General features: G+C 36.7%; 4 protein-coding genes across 4 annotated transcripts; all 4 read right to left on the bottom strand.

The window, feature by feature from the left end:
• Nucleotides 1-950: 950 nt before the first annotated feature.
• On the bottom strand, nucleotides 951-4,748 carry TM35_000301260 (uncharacterized protein; the record flags this gene model as incomplete). The annotated part of the gene is made up of 1 exon (XM_029028449.1): nucleotides 951-4,748. The coding sequence occupies one exon, from the start codon at nucleotides 4,746-4,748 to the stop codon at nucleotides 951-953; it is 3,798 nt and encodes a 1,265-aa protein (XP_028880152.1).
• Nucleotides 4,749-5,786: 1,038 nt separating this feature from the next.
• TM35_000301250 (proteasome regulatory ATPase subunit 2) lies at nucleotides 5,787-7,100 on the bottom strand (the record flags this gene model as incomplete). The annotated part of the gene is made up of 1 exon (XM_029028448.1): nucleotides 5,787-7,100. One exon carries the CDS (start codon nucleotides 7,098-7,100, stop codon nucleotides 5,787-5,789), a length of 1,314 nt encoding a protein of 437 aa, XP_028880151.1.
• A 670-nt stretch (nucleotides 7,101-7,770) lies between these two features.
• TM35_000301240 (uncharacterized protein) lies at nucleotides 7,771-8,127 on the bottom strand (the record flags this gene model as incomplete). The annotated part of the gene is made up of 1 exon (XM_029028447.1): nucleotides 7,771-8,127. The coding sequence occupies one exon, from the start codon at nucleotides 8,125-8,127 to the stop codon at nucleotides 7,771-7,773; it is 357 nt and encodes a 118-aa protein (XP_028880150.1).
• A 611-nt stretch (nucleotides 8,128-8,738) lies between these two features.
• TM35_000301230 (putative leucyl-tRNA synthetase) lies at nucleotides 8,739-11,969 on the bottom strand (the record flags this gene model as incomplete). The annotated part of the gene is made up of 1 exon (XM_029028446.1): nucleotides 8,739-11,969. One exon carries the CDS (start codon nucleotides 11,967-11,969, stop codon nucleotides 8,739-8,741), a length of 3,231 nt encoding a protein of 1,076 aa, XP_028880149.1.
• Between the last annotated feature and the right edge of the window lie 2,022 nt (nucleotides 11,970-13,991).

The raw sequence follows: 13,991 nt of genomic DNA, 5'->3' as shown, positions 1-13,991 counted from the left end.
TAATAATAATAATAATAATAATAATAATAATAATAATAATAATACTAATAATATTAATAATAATAAAACACGAACAAGAACAAGAAGATAATGAAAAATAAAAAAAAAAACAGATTTAACGGAAAATAATTCAATTTGGAAAAACCTCTTCCGTAAATAGATGTAAGTAAACAAAAAAAAAAAGGGAAAATTGAGAAAAAGTTGATAAAAATCACGTATTTACTATTCACATTTTTCTATTCCATATTTCCCATCTTCTGGTTCCAATCTTCCATTTAAGAAATAACAACTAACGGCTTATTTTACTTAATATTTACTACTACTACTACTACTAATAATAATAATAATAATAATAATAATAATAACGTTTTCTCATTGTTCTTAGTATATAAGGAATAATACGAATCACAAATAGATTTCCCCTCTCTCACCTTTGTGTGATTCATTTCCTTACCATAATGTTTTTTTTTATTTTATTTTATTTTATTATCATGTAGTTGCACATACACGAATCAAAAGAAAAAAAAAAAAGAAAAAAAGATAGGAAAAAAAAAAAACAGATACAAGTAATATATATATATATTATGTGTATATTCACATACATAGAGGGGTTTCAAAGAAAGTTTGAAGGAGACAGGTTTTGCGCTAGATACAGTATGCTCTCACACTCACTCTCAGATGCATAAATAAATATATATATTTTTTCTTCATTTACATAATAATAATAATAATAATAATAATAATAATAATAATAATAATAATAATAATAATATAAAAAAGTATAAACATTAATTGAATTGGGATCCATACACACTGAACCCCCACCCCCATCCCTACTACTAGAGGTTAGGTAGGCATTATATCATCATTGTGATCGTTTTCTTCTTTTTCCTCTTCTCTTTTCCTTTTCTTCTTTTTCTTTTCCTCTTTTTCTTTTCCTTTCTTGTTCATTAACGTCTATTTACCAAAAAACGTGGTGGTTTTGAAATAATTTCCACCCCATTCTCGGCTTCCAAATTCTCTACACAAGTTGTTGTGTTTCGACTGCCTTCCTCACTTCCTCCCCACGTTACTCCTATATTTTCTGTAGACTCCGATGCTCCCTTTTCTCTCGTCTCATTTGCAAAAGAAAAACTAACGGGAAGGACAATTCCATCTCTTTCATGAGATGCCGCAATACGAGTAAAGAAGTGTTCATTTCCCATATTCGTCATGGAATGTAGATTCGATTGAGGAGTCGATCCATTTGGACGTGGACTCCGTGAAGTTTCTTCACTTGTTCTTCTGGTACTTGGAGGAGAAACAATATTCGTTATACTTGTTCTCCCGGGTGAGGGAATAGATGCAGAGACATTCAATAGAGGTTTTGTTTTCTCTTCTGTAAACGGTTGGAGTACACGACTCATATCGGGATAAGGTTTTAATGTTTTAATAGCATCTCGTAATTGTTTAATAAAAACTTCTTGAAATTCTGCTAATTCCTGCATGAGATCTGGTTTAGTTTCATGTAAAGAAGACATGGATGGACTCTCTGTGGCTACATGACTAATTCGACGAGATCCACGTAAGAGTGATCGCATATAATGTGGTAATTCAAAAATATAATGACCGGCCCAATTCCCTGGTAAGATGCGAATAATATTACCTTCTTTTCTTAAACTCTTCTCTAAAGCAAATGTTAATACGAAACACTCGGAGAAGGGAGTAGGTGGTAAACGTGGTTCTCCTGTGAGAAAGAGTAAAACTTGTTGAGCCTCATCTCCCGTAAAGTGTTTATTAAGAGATTCAATCACGATATTCCGTACATCATCTGCATAGATTCTTCTTGCCAATTCCGGACCACAGAGAAAAACAAAATGATCTTCCCAACGGAATCCCTCTTTGCGGTATTCATTCCCTAATGTTTTTCCACACAGTACATGACGTACAATACGAGCACAACAGGTTTCCAGTAAAGGTGAATGGGCCACTGGTGTGGCTTCTAATCCACGAGCCACTTCTTCCCAAAAGGCAATAGACATATCGGTATCATTTCGAATATTTAATATTAAAGTATCACACGCTCGACGTAATGATAATGCCAATACTCGCTTGGCATCTGACACATCGCTTTGACCAGCTACATGGTCCATTACATTTTGAAGATGTTTTCCATCTAAATTTTTTAATTGTTCATATAATTCTTGAGAAATAAGCATTAAATCTGCTGGTCTAATATACCAATCCGCTAGTACATCCTGTTGTTTAATCACACGTCTCATCATACGAAAGGCTAAAGGGGCTATTGGGAGTTGCAACTGAACTTCATTAGTGAAACAACTACCAAGTAACCATCCTAATATAAAAGGAATACTACGTGAGGCAGAGGCATCACGATTAAACATATATTTGGAATTTGTCCAAGCAAAATCTCTATTTTCTATTTCAAGGAAAATAGGTATATTGCGTCCTAATAACGTTATAGATATAATCGCAACATCTGATGGAAAAGCCTCTACAGTATCAAAAATAACAACATGTTCTCGTTCATTAATTTGACAAGCCCAGATAACACTCCATTCAAAATAAATTTTCTCCGTATGTGTGGAATCTTTTTCACCCTTATCACTTGATGAAACTTCTCCTAATTGGAACGCCGCATGTTGAGGAACGGCAAGGGATGACATTGGTAACTTCGCAGAAGAAAGAGATGCCCCTAAATCTCCCTTTACCCCATTTTGATTATTCGTTTCTGAAGATTCACGAAGTATTGTGGAGTTCTCTGAACTCTTCAGAATACTATCAGTAGGTAAAGCAGTAAGTTTAAATACATCACCATGACGGATACTTCTGACATGATCTTCATGTTCCCAACGTAAAATAGCTCCTGTTTTCTCTGCATATAATTGCATACGAGCATCTGAGAGTTCACTTTTTAATATTTGAAGTTCCGAGGGTGATAAATTTCCCAACATTTGTTCTCTCATTTCCATCTTTACACCGTCTGTGATATCAACAGGAAGTTTAGTCAAAGACATACATTCAGTTGCGAAGATTGCATACAAAAGACGACAATGTCGTTTCCATTGAATATCACTGTTTACTTCCAATACATCTCCATCAAATTCTGGAACAATCACATCACTTACTAATCCCGTTTTGGAACGTTTACGAATTTGAGGGACTTTTTTATGAATAGATTTAGTAAGAGAATCAAAAACGTTAAAACAATCTATAGGGCGTAGTATGTGGGTTTCCTGTACAGTTATTTGACAATACAACTGTAACATGGTATGAATTTCTTCTTCTCTTAATGTGTAGAGGGGAAATATTTCCATCCATCTTCCCATATCGGCTGGACAGAAAGAGCCAAAGGGAAGAACGCCCATGAATTGATACATAATGCGGAGTACATTTGAACAAATCACCGCATCGGATGAATTTCTTCCTTGAAAAACACCGGTAGAAGATCGAAAGAGTTTAATAATAACCGTTGTCCATCCAATTGCTTCTACACGGAGTGCAGAGGCTAAAGCGAGATCTTCGGTAAGTAAAGAATTGGCTCCCATACGATTTTCTTTCCATTCTTTTGTTTTCCGTGCTGCAAGCTTTTGAGATTCGGTTTGTGCAGTAGAAACAGATTCATTATCTTGCAGATTATCACGACGATCATCTGCCGCAATACTCTTTGAACCCCCTGCGAAGAGAAATAACATTTTCAGTAGAATATTCATAATCACTGTAAGAGATGGGGGATGTCCATCTGTTTCTGACCAGTGAACAAGGTAATCGCTATTCACAAATATATGTGGATAATGACGTCTAAACTCCTTAAAGAAAGAACCCGCCAGTTGCTCAAAACCATTACATAGTTTTAAAGCGTGTTCTTCCAATCCTTTAAGAAGCATTCTACCTCCCAACACCGCCGCATCTCCAAGTTCTTTGCGTTTTACTCGTATGTATCGAGACACATGGAAAATAAGTCGAAGGGAAAAACATGAAAGCATATCAGATATAAATCCAGAAATAAATCTCATTGCTTGTACAATATCTTTTTCACTATGGAAACTTTTAGAACGATTCAACATTTCTATACGATCCTTTAGTGAAACAAAGAAATCCACCCTATTATTTTTCATAGCATTACGTGCAATATATGATGCCAATATAGGTTCAGAAGGAGCAAAGTAATTGTTTTTATTACCAATGATACTTATAGGCATAACACGAACACAATTATGCAAATAAGGAACCATATTCTCTAATAACTGTTGAAAACTCTCGTCAGCTTTTACTGACATGGTTTCTAATGATGCTAGCGAAATACACGACTCTAATGTGTCTCGCTGAAGCCCAGCCACATTATCCATAATACGTTCAAGCACTAAATATCGAGGTGCATTCTTTACAAGGGATGCTACATAAGGAATATGCTCTGCTGCCATCCTAAAGAAAGAAAAAAGAGTCATATTATGAACATAGGTGGAAGTTACCGAGGTACGTGAATTTCCTGCAGTTATATCTTTTTTGATTTCTTTGCATATCTTTTTAATCGTCTCGGCAATATCATTATAATCTGCAAATGAAGTGTAACCAGATGATACACATTCCAATTCTCCCACCACAGCAACAAATTGCTTTTCCCATGATTGCTTAAATGTTTCTATCTCTGCAGAAATGGAATTAGAGTTTGCCGTGACTGCTGTGGTATTCGAGCTATACTGCAGAGCATCATACCCACGTGCACCTGAAGAAGCAGATGCACCCATTGTAAATGTTTAATATCAATACAAAAATACAAGTATGTATGTAAATATGTATGAATGTATATAAGTATGAATGTATTTTCTTCTTTTTCTTTTGTCCTTTTTTTTTTTCTTTTCTTGTTTCGTTTTTTATCTGTTTTTTTTTTTTTTTTTGCCCTCTTTGCTTGGCCAATCCGTTAATAATCCTGAGGGGTATGTCTGAAAAAAAAAAAATATATAATATATTTTCCTTCTTCTCTCACACCCCTCCTTTTGCGGTCCTTGTGGTTAACAAGAATACTATCGTAGAAATGAAATCAAATAATAAAAAAAAGAAAAAAGAAAAAAGAAGAAAAAAACAATATTATGAGGATGAAAAGAAGAAGTAAATAAACCAACACACAAGTAAAGAAAAAATGAAAATGTGATATTCTCAAATTCCCTCAATCTCAAGACATCTTCCAGTGGGAGAAGGGGGGGGGATGCATTGTGGGGATGAAAGTGTAGAAAAAGCAGGAAGAGGAAGAAGAAAAGAAAAAATGAAATGATTTCTCTCTTTTCAGGTGTATTTCTCCCTACAGAAGCATTCACTTTAAACAGAAAACAAAAAAAACAAAAAAAGAAAAACATCTGAAGTGTTTGTACTTTCCATCAGACTCAAGACAACTTCTTTTCTTTTCTTTTCTTTTTTGTTTTTAATTCAACAGTACGCAAATAAAAATAAAAGAAAAAAAGACACACCATTCGTTCACTCTTCTCTGCATATATACAGACTATAGAGGAGAAAAAAGAAAAGTAAAGAAAAAAAAACAATACACATGAATGAAGTGAGAAAAAAAAAAAGTGACACATCTCAATTGTCAACCCTTTTTTTTTTTTTTTTCTTTGCAAAAAGAGTTCTCCCTTCTTTTTCTTTTTTCTTTTCTTTTTCTCCTCTCTTCCGCCTTGATTTTTTTTTCTTTTCTTGTTCTTCTCCTCTCTCAACTGTTTTTTTTTTGTTTTTCTTTCTCACATTTGTTCCTCCCATTGTAAAGTATATATATATATATATATATATATATATTACAGGTAGAACTTTGAGAAGCTGCTCTTGTCTTTTCGGTACTGCACATTCTCTTTTCCCTTTACAAAGTCCGCCTGACAGACTTTCATACGTCGATCCCGCAGTGCCAACAGACCGGCCTCTGTGCAGATGGCTTTAATATCCGCCCCACTCATCTCATCCTTAGAGTGAATAAACTCAGATATATCCACATCACTGGCTAATGACATACGGCTGGTATGAATTTCAAAAATCATCTTTTTCGTCTTTTCATCTGGGAATGGGAATTCAATTTTCCTGTCAATACGACCAGGTCGAATAAGTGCAGGATCAAGTGTCTCAATACGATTGGTTGCCATAATGACTTTTACATCATTACAACTGTCAAATCCATCCAGTTGTGTGAGAAGTTCCAACATGGTACGTTGAACCTCTTTTGCTCCACTGCTATCTGTATCATAACGTTTAGTTCCAATAGCATCAATTTCATCAATAAAAACAATAGAAGGACTGTTTTCCTCTGCAACTCGGAATAACTCACGTACAAGTTTTGGTCCCTCACCTGAATACTTCTGAATTAACTCAGATCCCACCACACGCAAGAAGGTAGCACTTGTTTGATTTGCCACTGCCTTTGCAAGTAATGTCTTTCCTGTACCTGGCACACCGTAGAGAATTACACCCTTTGGGGGTTTTACGCCCACCTCATCATATAATTCTGGGTGTGAAAGTGGGAACTCCACAGCCTCTTTAATCTCTTGAATTTGTTCTTCAAGACCACCAATATCCGCATACGTTTCCTGTGGAGCTTTATCTACTTTCATTACACTTACATGAGGATCATTATTACTCTGTAGGACACCCACAATGGTGTGAAAGCGATCATGTAAAAGAACACTGCAACCCAATTCAAGTTTTTCCTTATCCACAAAAGAAAGCATGGGTACATAATACTCTGATCCAGAGGAAGAGACAATGGCGTGTGTATCATCAATAACTTCCTCCAATGTTCCCACCTCCATTGGAGTTCCTCGCAGGGCATCTACTTTACTCAATTCCGCCTCATAATGAGACATAGCTCCTTCTTCCAAGTTCTCCTGCGCCTCTCGTTGGGCGCCTATTGTCTTGAGAAGTTCCTCCTCCAGCAGCAAATAGTCCTTACACCGTTCAAGCCGCAATTGCTTCAGTAAACACGCCTTTGCGGGGTATATTTTCGGTAGTTTTGCGGCCGTGTCGGGTCCATGGCGCTTTTTCTTTTTACCAATATCAGAGGCCACGGGTGGTTCCCATTTCTCCTGCGGACGCTTCAACTCCTTGGCACTTTGCTGCCCCATTCTTTTTTTTTTTTTTTCCTTCTCTTTGTTGTTGTTGTTCTTTTCTTCTTGTTGTTGTTGTTTAGTGCAAATACAGAGAGAGAGGGAAATAGTAAAGTGTATGTGCCTTTTTTTTCCCCCTCCTTTTTCTTTTTTGCTATTATTCTTGTTCTTTTCTCTCTTTCTCTTTCCTTTTCTCGCTCTCCGTTCAAAAACTTTGGTTTTCTACTATTACTTGTGGTCTGAGTGTATTTGTGGGAAGGTGTATCTGAGCGTTCGACGTCCTCGGATAGTGATGCCTCCTGCAATGAAATAAAAATAAAGAAAAAGAAATAGTAATCCTTTTTTTTTTTCTCCTTTTTTTTTGTTGTTGTTAAAATACGAAAAAGAAAAAAAAGAAATTTCAAAAAAAGATAAAGTGTGTAGATATGTTAAAAAAAAAAACCACAAATGGAACATACTTATACATATTATTATATTTAGAAATAAAACTCCCTCCTTACAAAATAATAATAATAATAATAATAATAATAATAATAATAATAATTCTATACAATACAGAGACAAAAGATTTTTGTTGAACGATATACAAAAAAGGAAAAAAAAAAAACAACAATAATAATAGAAAAAAAAAATAATATTAATCAGACTCGTAATGAAATAAATAAATGAATTTTTCTTGCAGCTCTCATCATAATCTTAGGGATTCTTCAATACGGTTCATAGCATCAAGTACAAGGGCTATCTTCATACGAGCTCGCTCAGATGTGTCGAGCTGACTATCAACACTACCATTATTATTATTATTATTATTATTATTATTATTATTATTATTATTATTACTATTACTGTAGTTATCCTTGTTGATATTTCTCTGTGCTGACTGTTGTGTGATTTGAGCAACAGCACGAATGAGAACTCCGCTGGCGAATTCCAAATCCTCTTGAAGTGTTTCGTGTGATCCCACACCGAGAAGGGCTGCCTGTATGGCGTTTGCAGCAGGAGCCACTGCAACTCCATCATTGGAATCTAAAGATCCAGTCGACATCCTTTTTTTTTTTTTTTTAGTTGCAAAAGTCAATTCGATGGTAATAACGATAATATACACACACTAGCGTAAAGAAAAAAAAAGAAAAAAAAAAAAAAGAGAGAAGAGGAATAAAATTGGAGAGAGAGAGAGAGAGAGAGAAACCCATGAATATGTGAGGATCTCATCAAAAAGGAAGATTATATAAGAAGAAAAGAAGAAAACAAAAAACAAAAGAGAAAAAAGAACGAATGGAGAGATGCGTTTATATGCACTCTCTCAATATACTTCTATGAGGACAAGAGAGTACTGTTCCACATCTGATGCGTACACTGTAAGCCTCACCTCTTCACAGAGAGTGAGAAAATACACACAGGCATGCGCACACACACTTCCGTTCACTCTCATACAAAAAAACGAACGCACACACACACACACACAACACACACACACACAAAAAAAAAAAAAACAACTCCCTGTCGCTTTCACAGAAATGTAGAGAGAGAGAGAGTGGATAAATTATCCCTTATTATTTTATTTTCTTATTAATCATTCATAATCATGTCTTCTTCTTTTCTTTCCTTTTCTCTTCTTTCGTATTTTGTCCTTTTCTTTTCTTTTCTTTTTTTTTTTTACTTCTTCTGTGCTGGGATCGCTACGGTTGGTTCCCCTGCACGACACTTCCGCCGAGCGGCGTGATGCTCTGGGAATGTCTCGTCTTCACACGAGAGGATGTGAACCGTCGGCACACCCGACAGCTTGCAGAGATTCGCCTGCACACTCTGCAGGAGTTCCCTGTCGTTCACGGCGGGAGTTTCGCCCAGCGCCTCCTCCCCGTAGCGCTCCACATTCATTTTTGTAAAGGCGATGAAAGCCATCACCTCCGGCAGCACATCTTTCGTCATCCACGGCTCCTTGCGGCTCATCACCGTCTTTGTGAAGTCCGCCGGGAATGTGTTGCCAGCGGCGGTGTAGACTTCACGCAGAAGCCGCAGTGCCGCCCGCTGCCATTCCGAGTATTCCGTGGCGGTGTACACACACACCTCATTCACCACGCCGTGTTTCTTCTGTGAACGAACGGCGAGGGCACGAATATCCCGCACCACATCTGTCATTACTCGACTGGCCACAAGTGTGGTGTAATCCACAGGCGCCGTCGCCACAGGGAAGTTGGCATTCATCACGGAACTGGTGTGTCCAAGAACAGTGGACCACATATACTCTGCAAAGTGTGGGGCTAACGGAGCGAGTAGGAGGGTTTGCACCTCAACATAGCGTTCAGCGAGATCACGGTGTACCTGCAGATCATCACAGTTGAGTTTATACTGACTGAATTCATTGGACAATTCATGATAGGCAAGATTGAGCACATTACGGAACTGCATACCTTCATAGAATTTCTCTGTGCGACCAATAATGGAGTTTACAGAGTTTGCAAAGATTTTATCAAATATATTAAATTCTCCAGTACGTAGACTATCCTTACTGTTAATTAATTCTTGCGCACTATCTATCGCCGTTGTGAGTTTTAAAATAAAACCAGCAGCCGTTTCACGAACAAAATTGGCATCATCAAGACTATCTCCAGCATCTGCACAGGCAAGACGAGTGGCATCACTGCCATATTGATCAATAGCTTCTGCAAGAGACATAAAGTTACCCTTTGATTTTGACATCTTTTCATTATCCACTTGAATATGTCCATTTGCAAAAATAGCACGTGGCCATTTACTTTTATCATCAGGCCAAATAGCAGCATGTGTGTATAAAAACATGGTTAAATGATTTTGAATAAGATCCTTCGCTGAACATCTTAAATCAACTGGATACCAATAATTAAATTCTTCTCGCATCTTCTCTGCCGCCTCTACAGGAAGTCCAGTAGCGGCATGTACACTTTCTGCTGTACCTTTACCATGGAAAATATAATCAAAGGTTTCATCTGTAAACATTTCTGGTGTAACTCCAAGGATATTCGGCTGACGTGCATCAAGAGATTGTTTACCATCAACGGTGGTATGTAAAAAGTGAGCAATGGTATAATAAGCCATATAGATTGTAGAGTCACTCAAACTATCAATAATCATTTTTCCACTTTCATCACATGGCATCTTTGTACCAAGTCCAAAAGTACGACTACAAGGCCACTCTGCAAGCCAATTAAGGGTTTCTTCAAATCCATTACGAACTCCAGGGAAAAATAAGTTTACATCTTCCAGATGTTTTAATACAGTCTTTTTCCATTCTTCCTTTCCATACTCAATATACCATTGATCACAAAGAGCCACAACGCATTCATCACCAGAGCGACTGGTAACAGGACGTTCAGGTTCATAATAACGAATAGCAGAATCTTGTTCTTCCATCAATTTTGTTGTTTTAACCTTAGCTACAGGAACCTTTTCACCTGCGAATGGACCATTAATCATCACTCCTTGATAGAAACCTGCTTGATAAACTGCCTTCTTAGCTTGATCTAATAAATCAGTAGCATTAGGTCCATTAATTTTTAGTTTTTCACACATATATTTGGCACTTTCTCGTCCCATTTCACCAGGTACTTCAATTATAGGAATAATATCAAGGGCTACCCATTCATCTTTTAAACCAAGCTTCGCACGGTACTCTGGTTTCTTTACAAGTTGAGTATAATTGATGTAATCATCTGGACTGTCTGCAGGAACAGACATAACCACACCAGTACCTTTTGCTTCCGTAATACTCTGCATAGGAAGAGTGTAAATAGTGGAGTATGGAGACAATGGTGCAGAGAGAGGTAAACCAATAAGTTTAGCTCCATCCACTTCAAATAACGGCGTTGGATCCTCACCAGTCTTTCCATTAATGACGTAATCTTGATAGGCCATATTCCGTGCGGCACGAGCTGTCATGATAAAGATTTCCTCAGCACCTGATCTATTTTGAATAGCATATGCCTTGTAAACAATATTAGGAGAAACCCAACAGTTGGTTTGACCAATAACCGTCTCTGGTCGAAGTGTGGCACCTGGAAGAATAACGGGTCGATCACCAATAATTTTAGCGAAGGGGACAAACACCGGTTGCTCTGTTGCCTTTTGTACAGTTAACTTTACCAATGTATATTCCTGCGGTACGGCACCTTCTCCACTGGCACGATCGTGATCTGCACAAGGTTGACCATCCCATGGAGAGTACACACAATAACGTTTACCGAATCCAAGAACTCCTGCTCTTTGCATTTGACGGAATTGCCATGAAATAAAACGATCATAAAATGGATTACGGTCTGTAGTAATAAAAGAACGACGGAAATCAATATGACAACCAAATCGTTTCAAATCTGTAACAGCCATGGGAGGGAAATATTCCAACCAATATAAAGGATCTACAAAGTTAGCAATTTCATCTTCTGGAATACCCATACTTTGCATAATAATCCATTGTGGCTTCGCCGGTCCAGTCTTTCCACGTTTACTCTTATGTTGTCCAACCGCAGCGACACTATCAGCCTTTTCTTCTGGAGCCTTTTCAAGCACTTCATCAGGGAACTTTGGTGGATTACCGTACAACTGCAATTCCTTCTGAATCTTCTGTGCACAAGCGGCGATGGGAGTTCCCGTGACGTGCAGACCAAAGGGCCATAAAGAGCGGCGTCCTTTCATACGCCAGAAGCGAGAGGCGAATTCACACTTTGTGAGTGAAAAGGCGTGTCCGAGATGTAAACGTCCATTCATGTATGGATAAGGGAATGTAACGAAGAACTTTGCTGGTTTGGCTTCTCCCTGCAGTGGGGCGTTTTGTTCATGTAATTTCTCACGGGCCCATCGTTCCTGAGCGGCGGCCTCAATGCCCAACAGCTTATCACGTCGTGCGGTGGACATGATTGTTGAGATTATATATATACGTATATATGCAAATCACTAACTAGAGTAGAATACCCTTCGTCTAATGTTTCTTTGTTTGTTTTTGTTTGTTTGTTTTTCTTGTTATTGTTATTATCTGTTTTTCTTGTGGATGTCGATGAGTTTGTATTTTTGTTTTTATTTCTGTTTTCTCTCCTTTTTTCTTCCTTCCTTCTTTCTCCTATTACAATGTGTCCTTCTTCTCCAGAGGTATACGTTAGTGTTTTTTTTTTCTTTTTTTTTTTCGGCTCGCTTTACTTGTGCTTGTTGTTTTGCGGAAAGCAAAATAACTCAGAAATGGGATAGATGGAGAAGCCAAAGAACAGTAAAAATATTAAAAAAAAAAAAAAAAAGAAGGATAAAAGGGAAATATAACAAGAAGCAGTAATCAGAGAAACCATTAAATAAGGAAAATTAATAATGATAATTCATCACAATAAACAATTGTGCCCAGATAACAATTTTTCTTTTAATTAATTACATAAGAAAATAAATAAATAAAAAAATCCCCCTATCTATACCTAGATATATATATATATATATATACAGACAGATATATGAAATTACCAGTTATACCAAACCCCTAGAAAAATCAATAGATATATAAACAAAAATGAGTAGGGCTAGAGAGTTATGTAGACACACATTAAGTGGATAATAAAAATAAAAATAAAAAAAAGAAGAGAAAAGAAAAAAGGAAAAAAAGGAACTGCAACGGGGTTTAAATAAGCGAGTCTGGTGTAGAAATCATGACTGAGATACATACGTACATACATATATTCCCCATTACCCCACATATATACACAACCTCCCTCACTCCTCCCCCCAAAAAAGAATGGGGGACCCCGTCCCTTTTTTTTTTTTCTTCCACAGAATAGCAATTTATTCCTTTTACTCTTTTCTTTTACTTCTCCTGTTATTATTCCCTAGAGTTTTTTTTTTCTTTTTCAGTTTTTTACCGTTCTTTTTTTTTTTTTCTTTTATTCCTGCAGGAACTTCTATGGTTACACTCGTGGAGTTTGCCATTCTGTTTTAATTCCATCCCTCATTCATTCAATGAAAAAAAAAAAAAGAATCCCCCCACCCAAAAAAAAAAAAAAAAAAACAAATCGCATTCAAACTTGAAAGTTGCGGTCTTACGTACATAGATCCACAGCAGATTGAAAAATAAGCACCAATCTCTCTTTGCGCCTTTTTTCTTTTTCAATGTCTCCTTCCCTACTTTCTTTTTTTTTTTTTTATCTGTCCATATATAGATATAATCCTCATCTTAATTTATCTGTTTCGTACTTCATAGTAGTTCATCTCGGTTCTTTTCGCCTTCCCTCAAATTAAAACATCACATGTTTTTCCTTCCCTCTTCTTTCCCTGTTTTTTTTTCGTTGTTGTTGAACGTTCCTTTTTTCATATATATAAACGCAGGTATGTATGTATGTATGTGTCATGTACTTACACCCCTGCAGAAACATAAACACACATACACACTTCTTCTTTTTGTTTTTTTTTTGTGTATTCAGCACTTCTCTTCTTTCTCTTCTCTTCTCTTCACTCTCTTTCCAGCTCCCCACTTTGTGATGATTTTCCGCAACTGAAAGAACGTGTAAACACTCAACAGATGTGAAGAGAGACATGCATAGAGGCCCGTATATACACATATACATACATACATACAAATAGGTTCGCAGAATGTCAGCGAAACAAAAGTGGTTAAGAGAAACAACCGCAATACCAATAACAACACATTCCATTCCATTTCCCCACCCCAAAAAAAAGAAGATCAACCAAGTTAAAAACAATAAGCGGATAAAAGAATAAGAGTGATCTTTTTAAAAGTGGATAAACAGAAAAAGAAAAAAAAAAAAAACGGGTTAGGGTGAGAAGAGAAGGGAAGGGAAGGGGGAATATATTATATTATTTCTTCCCTGTGTTTGTTAAGTATTCGTTCCTCTCTTTTGTGAGGTGCAAATTTTTATTTAACGTTGTAACTCTTTTTTTTTTTTT

The sequence above is a fragment of the Trypanosoma theileri genome (genome assembly GCF_002087225.1).
Source record: "Trypanosoma theileri isolate Edinburgh chromosome Unknown TM35_Tth_30_V1, whole genome shotgun sequence".
Classification (NCBI taxonomy): Eukaryota; Euglenozoa; class Kinetoplastea; order Trypanosomatida; family Trypanosomatidae; genus Trypanosoma; species Trypanosoma theileri.
Note: the sequence above shows the minus strand (reverse complement) of the source record. Positions and strands in the feature narration are given on the sequence as shown.